Consider the following 13,876-nt stretch of genomic DNA (forward strand, 5'->3'; position numbering starts at 1 on the left):
AGACCCCTCCACCTAAATGCGAAATCTCTCATGTTCATTGTACTGAATGCCTGGATCACGCACAGCAGAGTGAAATGAGACAACTGTGTGAATTGTCTAATGTCGGTCGTGGGATACGCGTTCTGTCTCCTTTTGCTGTTATACTGCTGAAGCACCAAGAACAGGAAGGGCCAGTCGCTGCACCTGCGGTCTCACCTATTCGCACCTGGGCCCGCCCCCGTGGGCGGCTCCAGGCCTCGCCCCTCCCCTGGCTGCATTTGGTTCCTCCCTCGCTTTCGGTTTTTGTGCGTGCGAGAGCAGCTAGGAGGAAGCTGCAGATTTACCAGTAAATGAAGGGAGGAGAGGACTGACTGACTACCCGAGAGAAGGACCCACTCAGTGTCCCTCCGCTGGATCCTGACGGAGCACCGAGCCCCTGGCTCGCAGCTGTCGGGCGAGGACCAGCCGCCCCTCGCCCAGTGCTGTGGCTCCCCAGGGATGGAGACAGCCCTCTTCCTGTTGTTACTGCCCGCACTGACGCGGGCGGTGCACGCGGGGGGTGTAAACCGTGTGACGCTGCAGGTGGATTTGAAGGAAACATCCGAAGTTGACCCCAGGTTCCTTTCAGTGACTGTCGATGCCAGTCTGGCCGCAGAACCGAAGTACATCACTTTCCTGGGGTAAGTGTACTTACTCCCCTCCTTTCCCATAATATTTACTTTCGGGGTTTGGTGTAGCGCCAGCATGACGCCTTCTGGCCACTTTACAGATTTCGAGACCCGTGAGCGAGCGCGAGACTTGAACAAGGGGGTCACTATAAGACTGCTTCATAATCTGTGTGTAGAAACAAATACCCTATTACCAGACTGGTTGTGGATAAACCTACAACACCAGGAGATCTCCACATCTCCAATTTCTAGAATGGGCGTGGCTAAAACCGAAACGACTAATATGGGTACTGATTCAAAATGTGGAAAACATGCACAAAAAAAACACATTACATTGAACGATGCTGTTGTTTTCCAGTGCGTTTGCCAAGATAAAAAATTGCATGATTTGTCAAGGGAATTTCTCTTTGGCGTATCTACTGTGAAATTATCTTGGACCAATTTAGCGAAGCTAGCTACGAGAGACTGAGTTTTCGGAAAATGTCAAACTCTTTTTAGGGTCTTTATTATAAAAAAAAAATCTAAAAGCCAAGTCCTAATTTAAGGGATAGTGAAGTAAGTACCTGCTTACTTTACTTTTAAAGTGAAGTACGAAAACACGCGACGTTACAGCTGTAATAGATTTATATAGCGCACACTGCATACAGTTGCTTCTAGGCGCTAATATATGACCTCTGAAATGTTTTTCGTGGGCGAAGAAATTAGTAGTTTGAGGGAGTCAAGTAGCACATTTCTCCTCCAATATGTATATTCGTCCAGTTAGGCGACACCCTGATAGCAGCACTAGAGATAGTTAAACCTCTGAACAGGGCTTTAAGTGAGCCGGGTCTCACGGGGTCTGAGCACTGGCAGTTTTTTAAGGGGGCCTCGAAACGGGTCTCTATCGGGCTCTGTTTTGTGCCCTGGCACAGGCGGTCTGTTTTTTTTTTTTTCTTGACTGCAGTGACCGCAGGCACATCGATGTGTCCGTGGTGAGCGTTGTAGAGGAAGGGAAATCCTTTAAAGAGAGTCATTTTCTCTCTGGATTTCCCTTCTCTTTTTGAAACTCAGGAGCAGCAACATTGTCGTGGTGTCACCAGGGCTTTAAGTGGAAGATTGCTCAATATTATATACAAGCCATAGTTGCCACCTATTTATCTTATGCAACTGGCAACTATTGACAAAGCCAACAGTCCTGACTTGTAGGTATGATGATACTTGTATCATATATCTGTACGCAATGACAGGAACAGCAAAATACAAGTCGGGCGGCACACTGTGCTAAACACAGATTTTTAGCTTATGTGTTTTATAGCCACGCCTGATTTCGAATGGATCCCCCTCGAACACAGAAAGATCGTCACTCACGCCCTGGTCACCAGCAGGCTCGACTACGGCAATGCACTCTATGCCGGAATAAACAAAAACCTCACCCGCAAGCTACAGAACATCCAAAACGCCGCCGCAAGACTGGTCCTCAACCTGCCTAGACACTGCCACATCTCCCAACACCTGCGAACACTCCACTGGCTCCCCATCGAAGCTAGAGTCACCTTCAAGATGCTAACCCACGCTCACAAGGCCCTCCACGACACTGGACCAGCATACCTGAACAGCCGACTCAAATTCCACACACCCAAAAGGACCCTACAATCAGCCTAGCTCTCCTACGCAGTGGTCCAGAAAGACCAGATCAGGAGGCCGCTCATTCTCCTTCCTCGCGGCCAGAGCCTGGAACGACCTTCCGCTCCACCTCAGACAGATAACATCGCTCCCCGTCTTTGCAAGCAACCTCAAAACCTCGCTCTTCGACAGACCCCCTCCTTGATGGACTGGAACCTGTGACCCCCCCCCCCCCAGCGCCTTGAGACCCTTACGGGTGAGTAGTCGCGCTTAACAAACACCTGATTTGATTTGATTTACATTGACCACGCCCCTTTGAGAGACCCCCCCCCCCCCCCAGTTTTTTCATCCCACGTAAAGCCCTGCCTCTGAACAATGACTGTGGGTACAGGGTCCTCACCGTGAGCATCTATACAACCAACACAGCTCATTGTAGTACTGAGTGTAACCCCACTGAGTGGATGTAGTTATAGCTGGAACAACAATAATAGGCTAGTCTGAGATATAACCAAGGCGACTTGTTTAATGCGACTAGGGAGTACCAAAGCATGTGGCAGGGTTTACTAAATTATGCAACAAGAAAGGGCACATGTTGTGGCTTAACGAGACACATTATAGAGCCATATTGCTTTACTATATTCTCATTTTTACACATTAACACTGCCTGGACAAAGGTTTTACCTAGTTAAAAAACAGTTTAATGCCTAAAACCAGAAATCAGCAACTGAAAGAAGACCTGCCTCTGTGTGTGAAAAGGCCAGCCACTGCACAGCAACACGTGTGGTAGTGTTTCTTGGTAGCTTTAGATCCATTCGAGCTGGAAACAAACTTTTTTTTTTTTTTTTTAATCTCCAAGTTATGCAGAGGATAATGGATCATGTCCCCGGTGCAGCGAATCTACTATTATGTGGAAAACCGCTTCTGATGAATTGCATAATTCCAGTAGTCCTGCTTACAGCCACAGAAACCAACTGAGAAGGGGCTACAGCCACGATAGCAGAGTGTGATCCTGTGAAAAGTGTTTAAACCCATTGCTCACCAAGTTTTGTTGGGCTCATGGTTCTTGCTCTACTCTTGTGCATCAAAAGATCTAACATTATTAGCTACTCCTTTTAGGTTGAACAAGACGGAGGTGCACAAAAGATTAATGTAAGTCCATAGTGTTTTCTTCAAAATTGTTCTTTATTTTAAATCGCAAAACCAGCCAACTCTTCTCGTTCACAAGCATGAGACTGTGGAACTTTATCAGGGCTTAATAAGGTAAGGTTCTAATACGCCAATTAGAATACTTCTCAAAAAGTGGAATTCTCGTCTTCTGATCCTAACTAGGTTGAACCTAACTGAAGGAGGGGAGTCCTCGCACTTATCAAGGTGTCAAACCGTTACACTTAAAGTATACTACTATCGGAAGATGAGAATTCCACTTTTTGTGAAGTATTCTAACTGGCGTATTAGAACCTTACCTTATTAAGCCCTGATGGAGTTCCGCAGTTTCATGCTTGGGAACGAAACGCGTTGGCTGGTTTTGTGATTTAAATAAAGAACACTTTTAAAGAAAACACTGTGGACTTACATTAATCTTTTCAATGCACCTCCTTCTTGTTCAACATAAAAATGGTAATCTGTATCCAGTAGCACTGAAGGGTGATAAGTGCTGGAGAAGTTGTGCACGACTCTAGGAAACTTATTTGCAGCAATATAGTGATGTGCTAACCATCAAGTCTGTCTCTCTGTTTCGCTTTTGGCTTCATCTTATTAGCTACTCCTTGTATACGAGCAAAACGTAGGTATAGTTTTGCTGATTCTTGGACCACAGAAAAGAAGGAGAAGTTGCGCTGTGTGGGGCGGTGCAGTGGCGTTGGTTTGGGCATTGCGTAAACTTTGGGACTACCAACCAAGGAATAGTTGTAAGAGGGGTCTCCATTACTTTGCCTGGTCCTTTGTATGGACACTCCTAGAGGGGCCAGATGCTCTGAGGAAAGCTGGGTGCTAGTTTGCTGGGCATTAACCGAGGCAAGGCCCTTTAGTACCTTCATGAAAGAGTTGATGGTGGGTTGGGAAGAATACCTCTAAACCAAAGTGTAAAGAAAGCTGATCAGAGAGGCCACTAAAAGGGACTAGGGTAGAGGGTCACATGCCACTAAGACTGCAAAAGGCTGGCTTGTGGAAGGAAGGAACACGGCTGGTGTCGGAATCAAACAATTTAAATCGTAAATGTGGTGAGGAGAAAGCACCTAGGGCAGATGGCACGAAAATTGAGCGTGAGGAAAAAAGGTCTGGCAGGTCACATGACTCTCGACCAGTCAATCACTGTCTTCAGATATCCCAAAGGAGGCTGGGAACTGGTGGAAAACCGGGAGAGAGTCAGGCAGTGACCAAGGCCCTCCGGCTCTATGAGGAATGAAGGTCAGGGGAAGGGGAGGAAGCCTCCCCATTGCAGGTTAGGAAACTGTGAAACTTGGATGCAAACCAAAAGAAACAGGCCATGCAGCCAGTGGTCATGTTCAGATTGCAATGCGGATTTTAGCTCAAATTGGCCTTCTGCTAGCCAGAGAACCCCATTAAAAGCAGCCCTTCATATGGCCGCAAGACTGATCAGACACAGGGAAATCTAACCTACACCTTATGAACTTGCGCATTTCGGGCCACATGTATGACCGTTTTTTGCGGTCGCAGAGGGTTTCAGCCCCCTTTACTACTGCAAAAAATTAGTTGGCCATGTACTATTCCTATATTGTGAGTCGCAAATTATTTGCGACTCGCAAAATAGGAATAGCGAGTCGCTATTAAGAAGGGGCGTTCCGAGGACGTCCCTTCCTAATCTAGAGTCCTCCAGGTATGTATGTCGCAAAACAGTCGCAGTTTACCACTCTTCACAGAAGGGCGGTAAAGCACTCGCAAACGGGAAGGGGTCCCCAGGACACCCCTTCCCCTTCGTGAATGCAGGACAATATGTTTTTTAAGGGCAGGCAGTGGTCTCAGGGACCACTACCTGCCCTTAAAAAATGAAGCGAAAACGTTTCATTTTTTCTTTTTTAAATGCATCCTGGTGTAATATGTGACATCATCAGCAATGGATTGCGGGCGCGCGAGTTATAGTTAGCAGAACTAACTATTACGGAGGAATTTTAATGGTTTTGTACGAGTGAAATGTCCAGCTAACTATAACAGCCCTGAAACCTATGGTTTTTTCAGTGAATTACTAAGGTTTTTTAAATGCTAATTCCTAACTATAACATGTCTGTCACCTATGTTTTTTTCAGTGAATTTCGAAGGTTTTTTAAATGATAATTTTTAAATGTAATAATAGTTATATGTATTTTTTGATACTGATTTTCTACCGTTTTTTAACTGTTTATTTTTACATATTTTATTTTTTAAATTACATGATATATTTTTGATATAAATGGAAATAAAAATGTTTTTTAAAATATTGAAACTGAATTTTTTTTTTAATGTATAAGTGCAGAACTATATGTGTGTTGGTTAGTTAGGGGACTGCATGCATAGTGGATAGGGGTTTGAAGCAGTCCATGTGCTAAGGCCTGGCTCAGTGCATGAGTACTTGGGTACTGACTGAATGATTAGAGTACTGCAAGGAAAGTGCCTGGGTGAATTTATAAGTGGTTGGGTTTTGGCGCAGTGAATGGATTAGTACATGGTGCTGAATGGGTCACTAGAGGAGTGACAGGGTGTTTCCTGGAAGTGTATGTATGCTGACTGGGAAATTGAAGGTGTGAAAGACAAGTGTGTAAGTGGTTACAGGACTGCATGCATAGTGGATAGGCGTTTGAAGCAGTCCATGTGCTAAGGCCTGGCTCCGTGCATGAGTACTTGGGTACTGACTGAATGATTAGAGAACTGTAAGGAGAGTGCCTGGGTGAATTTATAAGTGTTTGGGTTTTGGTGCAATTTTTTCAGATGGGTACTGGTGGTAACTGACTCTGACTAACCAGTCCTAGAGCCGGTGCTGTGCTAAAAGACACTTAGAATACAGTTAAAACACCTACATACACTAGGGAACACTATGCGTTGGGGTACCCCTGTGATTAGAATGACCTCCTCTGTAAGCCTCTAGTACATAATAGGGCAGGGGGATTAAAACTACCTCTTAAAACGCGCCACAGGGCGTGTTTTTCACACTGGTGAAGGGAGGGGGGGGGGGGGCTGAGCTGACGTGTGCAAACACGCCCTGTGGACGTTTTAATTTGGGAGATTACGTCCCCTTGAATCCTTAGGGTCCAAGTAGCCCACTAGGTACCTCCAGTAAGCGCCACAGAGCTGCGTTGCAGAGAGGTGTAAAAAGGGGCACGGCCTGGGCCAACTCTCTGAAACACAGCGCAGTGACGCTTACTGGAAGCACCTGGTGGACTAGTTGGCAGCCAGGGTCCCTCAGGATTGAAGGCGAACTATTTCCCCATCTTAAAACCCGCCACAGGGCGTGTTTGCACATGTCACTTCAGGCCCCATCTGTGAGAAAGTGCCATCTTTCTTGCATGGTATGCCCCCACTTTTTGCTCAATTGCTGATGTGCTTTGACTGGGTGTGCCCTGGGCTCCTGCCAATCAGGTGCCCAGGGCCTGTGTTCCTTCCCTAAAACCTTATTGAAGCTGAAACCCAATTGGCATCTCTGGCCACATGTCAGCCCCTGGTAAATGGTACCCAGGGCTTTGTGACCAGAGAAGACCCCTAAGGGCTGCAGCACTTATTGTGCTACGCTTAGGGGCCCTGCAACCTGACACCCACACACTGCCTTTGCAGACTGAGTGTCATGGTGCAGAACTAAATAAAGAGTCGACATGGCACACATCCCTGTGTGCCATGCCCACAAACCCACTGCCCTGGCATACATCAGTCACCCCTCTAGCTGGGTGCCCTATGCCAGTGGTGTGGGCACAGGTGCATGAGCCCTGTGCCCCTACAGTACCCAGGGACATTCCTGGGCACTGTACGTGCAGTGATGCCATTAAGAGTATATGGTGCTGGGAGGTTGTCATTACGAACTCCACAGCAGCATAATGGCTACACTGAAGACTGACAAGTTTGATATCAAACTTCTCAGCACATTAAACCCACACTGATGCCAGTGTGGGATTTAATGTAAAATGCACTACAGAGGGCATCTTAGAGATTCCCCCTGAAACCTAACCTACTATCCACGTCTTGTCTGAGAGGCTGCCACACAGTAGACATGTTGCTGGACCCCTGGGTGGAGAGCCCCACCACTCTCCTAGGCCTGCAAAAATGCACATCCTGGGCGAGGTGCTAGGTCTCCTCCCCCAGGATGGGAAGGGGGAAGCGTCAAAGGCATACCGCCTTTGTGAGCTTCTCCAGACCACTTGCTGTACTCAGCAACTGGCCCCCACCGGTTCTGCCCCCCACTCTGGCGGGAAGACTGACGGGAAACCCTACGTGAGGAAAGGTGTGCCAGCCTGTGCCAACTCCACCCCTCAGGTGGGCGAGGAGAGGTGAAGCACAACTCTGGGCCCTGGCCATCTTGAGGATGGGGAGCCCTGCCCAATCAGAGATAGGCTCCTGCCCCCCTCCCACTGGAGAGGAGCAGGATAGGGGGTGTACTCACCCCAGGACAGGGACCTATTGGTCCCTGCCCTTCCCCTACCTGTAACGCCCCTAAATTTAGTATTTTGGGGCACCCTGAACCTTCCTTCCTCAGATCCCGATTTCAAAACAAGAAAGAAGACCAAGAAGAAGGCCTGCCATGCAGCTGCTAACAAGAGGACGACACCAACTGACTTGGCCCCAGCCCTACAGGCCTGTTGATCCTTGATCCTTGAACCTGCTCCTGCTAAATCCCGGCGTCTCCTGCGGACAGCAACCTCAAGAACCCTGGAGGACCTGCCTGCCTTGACCCTCTTAGAGACTGGGACTCCCACGAGCAGTGGCTCTGCTCAAACAGCAACACCCCTGGTGCCAGCCAGGAACCGCGAATCCAGCCCACTCTGCACCCGCCCGGCCTGTGCCCGAGTGGACAAAGACCCTGAGGACATCCTCCCGGCGATTCTGACCTGGAATCCAGTGCCCAAGGACCCTCCTCGACGACCCAGACGACGCCTGCAGACTCAGAACCAAGGACCCCTCCAACCGCAACCAGCAGAGGGTAAGATTTCCCGACGTCCAAAGACACCCTGGCGCCCCGGCCTCCTGTTCCCAACTCCAGGGTGCCTACCTACCCTCCAAGATCCCAACTTACCCCTCGAAGTGTTGGTCACTCCAGAAGATCCACCGTCCCGAGCCTGCAGCCTTTGTTCCCTTTTAAAGATCTCCATTGAATAACATTGAGCGCCCGACGGCTCAAAAGCACCCTGCACCCAGCCGCCCGAGTGCCCCTGGCAGTGCAACCTTTGTCCTATCCTACTTCACCATTTGCCCTGAGCAAGTGACCAGGAGAACAGGTCCCACAGCCGCGTGGCTTGCTAGCCAGCAGCCACCAACCGAAGGCCCCCTGCCTCTCATTGGATAACATTGGGCCTAACTACCTTTGCACCCGGCTGCCCCTGTGCCACTGAGGGTGTACCAACTGTACCTACCTGACCCTGGGAGACCCCTGAGTCTATGCCCAGGACCTTAACTCTGCCAGTCGAGTAATTACCTAAAAGCAGATAACTCACTTTTCTTCCATAGGCTAACATTGACTGGTTTCACTTGGAAATTCTTCTAAGTGTGTAGTTTTGGAACTTTAAAATATTCATCTAAAATCAACCGAACTACGAATTCCGATTTACTCACCTGTTATCAGGAGAGACCTCAGTGCTGCAAAACAATTGGCCTAGAGTTCAGTTCTTGAGTGTGTGAGACCATTTGCTGACTGAGTGTGTACAACAAATGCTTTACACTGTCCTCTGATACTGCCTTACTGCTCAACCACGCTACCACTTTAGAGAGTAAGGTTATATCTAACTTTAACCTCTGCCAAACCTCTGGGGACTGAGGACTCTATACACACTACCTTACTTTGGTCCAGTATATATAGAGCCACTTTCCTACACCATCCTCTCCCTTCACCACTGTGTAAATGTGCCCTGTGTCCGTTTTAATTTGGGAGATTAAGTCCCCTTGAATCCTGAGTGTCCATAGGGCCCAAGTAGCCCACTAGGTACCTCCAGTAAGCGCCACAGAGCTGCGTTGCAGAGAGGTGTAAAAAGGGGCATGGCTTGGGCCACCTCTCTGAAACACAGTGCAGTGGCGCTTACTGGAAGCACCTGGTGGGCTAGTTAGCCCCCAGAGGCCCTCAGGATTGAAGGGGAATTATTTCCCCAACTTGAAACGCGCCACAGGGCGTGTTTTCACACGTCACCTCAGGCCCCATCCCCTCCCTTCACCACTGTGTAAACACGCCCCGTGGCTGTTTTAAGTTGGGATATTAAGTCCCCTTGAATCCTGAGGGTCCCTAGGGTCAAACTAGCCCACTAGGTATCTCCAGTAAGCGCTGTTGCAGAGAGGTGTAAAAAGGGGCACGGCCTGCACCACCTCTCTGCAACGCAGCGCAGTGTCACTTACTGGAAGCACCTGGTGGGCTAGTTGGCTTTTTTGGGCCCTGGGGGTCCTTGTGGGACCCCCTGAGCAGGCCCAGGGGGTCAGGGTGTTTGTACCCTGCCCCCATTTTGCATTCTGCGCGTTTTTTCTTCTGTTTTCTTGTGCCTCGGTTCTACAGAGGCACAAGATGGCTGCCAACACTTCCTGGTTTGGAGTGTTGACAGCCAATTAGCATACAGCTCGTGCTCGGCAGGGTGCGCGTATCCTCCGAGGCCATAGATATATATGTGATTTTACTTTTGATTTTCTCAGCAACTGCTGAACGGATTTACACCATTTAACCAAAAGGCACGAGTGTGAACCAAGGGCTACCACTTTGTCAAATTTGGTGTAATTCCGTTCAGCAGTTCGGGCTATAGCTGCGATTAAAGGTTCCTAAGGAAATTTGCATGGGGAAACATGTTTTGGGACCCCCCTTTTTTCTCGGCCCCCTCTTGGCTTGATGAATCACCCCGAGACTTGCAGCATAGGAGCGGACCGGAGCGCCCCACCAGTTTTGAAAATTTCGCGAAGATTCGTCAACCGGCGCCAAAGTTATTCCAAATAGAATGTTGCGGATTTCCTATGTATATATATATTCACTGAAAAAACCATAGGTTTCAGGGGTGTTATAGTTAGCTGGACTTTTCACTTGTACAAAACCATTGAAATTCCCCCGTTATAGTTAGTTCAGCTAACTATAACTCGCGCGCCCGCAATGCACTGCTGATGACGTCACATATTACATCACTCATGACATGGTCAGTGACATCACTCATGACATCACTGATGACATCTCAAATGACATCACTGATGACATCACTGATGACATCATCCAGTGAATGTGTGTTATTCTGAAAATTAAATATGTTTTATATATGTATATCTCAAGGTCGATGGAAGAATAAATGGGTATATAAGTGTCTAAATAGATGATTTGTTTTTGAAAAATTGATTGTGTAACTGACTGATTAAGTGTATCATAGTGAATACATGGCTTAGTGAGTAATGTTTAAATATGTAAATATCTGTATCAGTCTCTCACTTTGTGTATAAGTGGCTGCATGGGTTGGTGAGTAGCTACATGGGTGTCTATATAGGTTATTAGTTGGTTTTTTGAGTATCAGTCTGAGTGTCTGCATGGTTCGGTGGGGGGTATTACGTAGTGCATAGGTGCATGAATGAGTGACTCACTGTTTGTATGTGTTGAACACAGTATGTGTGCAGGACTGTATGGGTGGATGAGTGTGTGTATGGGTGTGTTAGTGAGTGAATGACTGTCTCAATAGTGTCTTTATGAGTAACTACATATGTTTTAAACTAGTATATGTGACTATTGGTGTGTATATGTGAGAGTGAGAGATTGAAAGAGTTCCTGTATGAATAAGTATGTGTTTCTATAAGTGATTGTTTAAAAGACTAAGTATGTGTAAGTTTCCGTAGAAGTAAGTGTGGTGGTGTGTGTATAACTGTATATGCAAGTAAATGTATGTTTGATTCTTTATTAGCATGAGTGACTATGTGTGTGAGTAACTCTATGGATGAGTGGCATTGTGTAACAGGATGTATAGGTGTATGAGTACATATGATGAGTGAGTACATGTATGAATGACTGTATTGGACTGTTGGTGAATGAGTGGATGTGTATGTGGATCTTAGAATTACTGAAGAGGTTGTTGTAACTGGTATTGGTATGTCCATTGTTTTGAAAATTTTAGTCTCTATTTTTGAATGTGTGTATCAAAGGTTATATTAGGGTGAGAGGAGGTCTGCCACTCTATCACAAGGATGATGTCATCAGTGATGTCATTTGAGATGTCATCAGTGATGTCATGAGTGATGTCACTGACCATGTCATGAGTGATGTAATATGTGACGTCATCAGCAGTGCATTGCGGGCGCGCGAGTTATAGTTAGCTGAACTAACTATAACGGGGGAATTTCAATGGTTTTGTACAAGTGAAAAGTCCAGCTAACTATAACACCCCTGAAACCTATGGTTTTTTCAGTGAATTTCTGAGGTTTTTTAAATGCTAATTCCTAACTATAACGTGCCTGAAACCTATGGTTTTTTCTGTTAATTTCAAAGGTTTTTTAAATGCTAATTTCTAACTATGCCTACAGAGATAGGACATGTGAAGAAAGAAGAAAAAATGCACAGAAAGAAACAAAAGAAGTGCAGAAAGAAGCAACAGAAGTCCTCAAATACGAAGATAAGTGCAGGAAGAAGGATAACGTGCAGAAAGAACAAAAAGAAGAGCAGAAAGAAGCCTTGTTGCAAAATCATCCTGTACCCTCAACTTTTTCAGACGGATACTGGTGGTAACTGAGTCTGACTAACCAGTCCTAGAGCCAGTGCTATGTTAAAAGACACTTAGAATACAGTGAAAACACCTACATACACTAGGGAACATTATGCGTTGGGGTCCCCCTGTGATTAGCCTTACCTCCTCTATAAGCCCCTAGTATCTAATAGGGCATGGGGATTAAAACTACCTCTTAAAACAGGCCACAGGGCGTTTTTGCACACGTTAACTCAGGCCCCGTCCCCTCCTTTCACCATTGTGTAAACACGCCCTGTGTCCGTTTTTAGTTGGGAGATTAAGTTCATTTGAGTCCTGAGGGTCCCTAGGGTCCAACTAGCCCACTAGGTACCTCCAGTAAGTGCCACAGAGCTGCGTTGCAGAGAGGTGTAAAAAGTGGCACGGCCTGGACCACCTCTCTGCAATGCAGCTCAGTGGCGCTTACTGGAAGCACTTGGTGGGCTAGTTAGCCCCCAGGGGCCCTCAGTATTGAAGGGAAATTATATCCCCAATTTAAAACGTGCCATGGTGCGTGTTTGCACACGTCACCTCAGGCCCCGTCCCCTCCCTTCACCACTGTGTAAACGCGCCCTGTGGCTGTTCTAAGTTGAGAGATTAAGTCCCCTTGAATCCTAAGGGTCCCTAGGGTCACACTAGACCACTAGGTACCTCCAGTAAGCGCCACAGAGCTGCGTTGCAGAGAGGTGTAAAAAGGGGCTTGGCCTCAGAACACCTGTCTGCAGCGCAGCTCCCTGGCGCATACTGGAGATGCCTGTTGGGGGCGCGTTTGCAGAGTGCTGCATGGAGGGGGCATGGCCTCCGGGACGATGCCAGTCTTTTATTTATTTTATTTTTTTAAGAAGGGGGGCTGTGTGGTTCCCCTTCTTATTCTAATTTATTGGCCCTGATGACCCCATCCCCCAGGGCCTGTCTCCTAATTATATTTTTTTGACCCCAATCCCCAGGGCCGGCCACTATTTTAAAAAAATATATATTTATAGACACACCTAGGACATGCTGGACAAACCGTACGTACCTATCACCATGACGATTTGCGTGATATTCATTAAAAGGCGACTATGCATGCAATTAATCCACGTGGAATGTATTTACACCACTAGTGAAGCTCTGACATGTCTGATGCTCTACCGTGCCTAATCCCGGTAGACACCCTTGTCGTTTATTTATACAAACATGGGTAGCTATTGACGGGCACATTTAATACACATGCACACCAAGCCATTCAAAGGGGATTCGACAAAAATTCGAACAAAACTATGCAAGAAACACCCCTCACGGTTAATAAAACACACATCCACTGCCGGATGTGTAATACTTTTTATTTTACTCTCTGGAAAGGGGACGAACATCACTTGCGAGTCACAGCGCGCTCCTGACAGAGCCCAATGCTGTGTTACACCCACCATTGCCTGCCGAGTGCCACACACCTCTGTATTGTATTCCACTAGCTAGTGCATATGCTATGACACTCTCTAGCCCATGTGCACTGTAACACCACCCCGTGAAAATGTCATGCCACACTTGTCTTCGCACGGGTTATATTGCCCCATCTAACGTGCCTTCCTCGATGCCTATGTTATAACGCACAGTGCTATGCCATACATATTACAATTTGGGATCCATATCTTTGTCACAGTGCATATGCAACGTTACACTCCCCAGCACATATTTTATATTACAACTTTAGAGACTAGTTAGGTTACACAACACTGCCCTGTGCATATTACACTCCAAGGCGCATATCGCATAGCACGCGCTAGTGCCTGTGCC

The 13,876-nt window shown here is 47.1% G+C and overlaps 1 protein-coding gene across 1 annotated transcript in view; it reads left to right on the forward strand.

Annotated features, from left to right (window-relative positions):
* The first annotated feature begins 266 nt into the window (after positions 1–266).
* The window catches only part of HPSE (heparanase), a 129,726-nt gene continuing 116,116 nt past the window's right edge, over positions 267–13,876 (forward strand). The window contains exon 1 of the mRNA XM_085641186.1: positions 267–659. Coding sequence (XP_085497312.1) covers positions 478–659 — 182 coding nt within the window. The 5' untranslated portion in view covers positions 267–477. The remainder of the gene's footprint in view (positions 660–13,876) is intronic.

The sequence above is a fragment of the Triturus cristatus genome, chromosome 2_2, assembly GCF_964204655.1.
Source record: "Triturus cristatus chromosome 2_2, aTriCri1.1, whole genome shotgun sequence".
Lineage (NCBI taxonomy): Eukaryota > Metazoa > Chordata > Amphibia > Caudata > Salamandridae > Triturus > Triturus cristatus.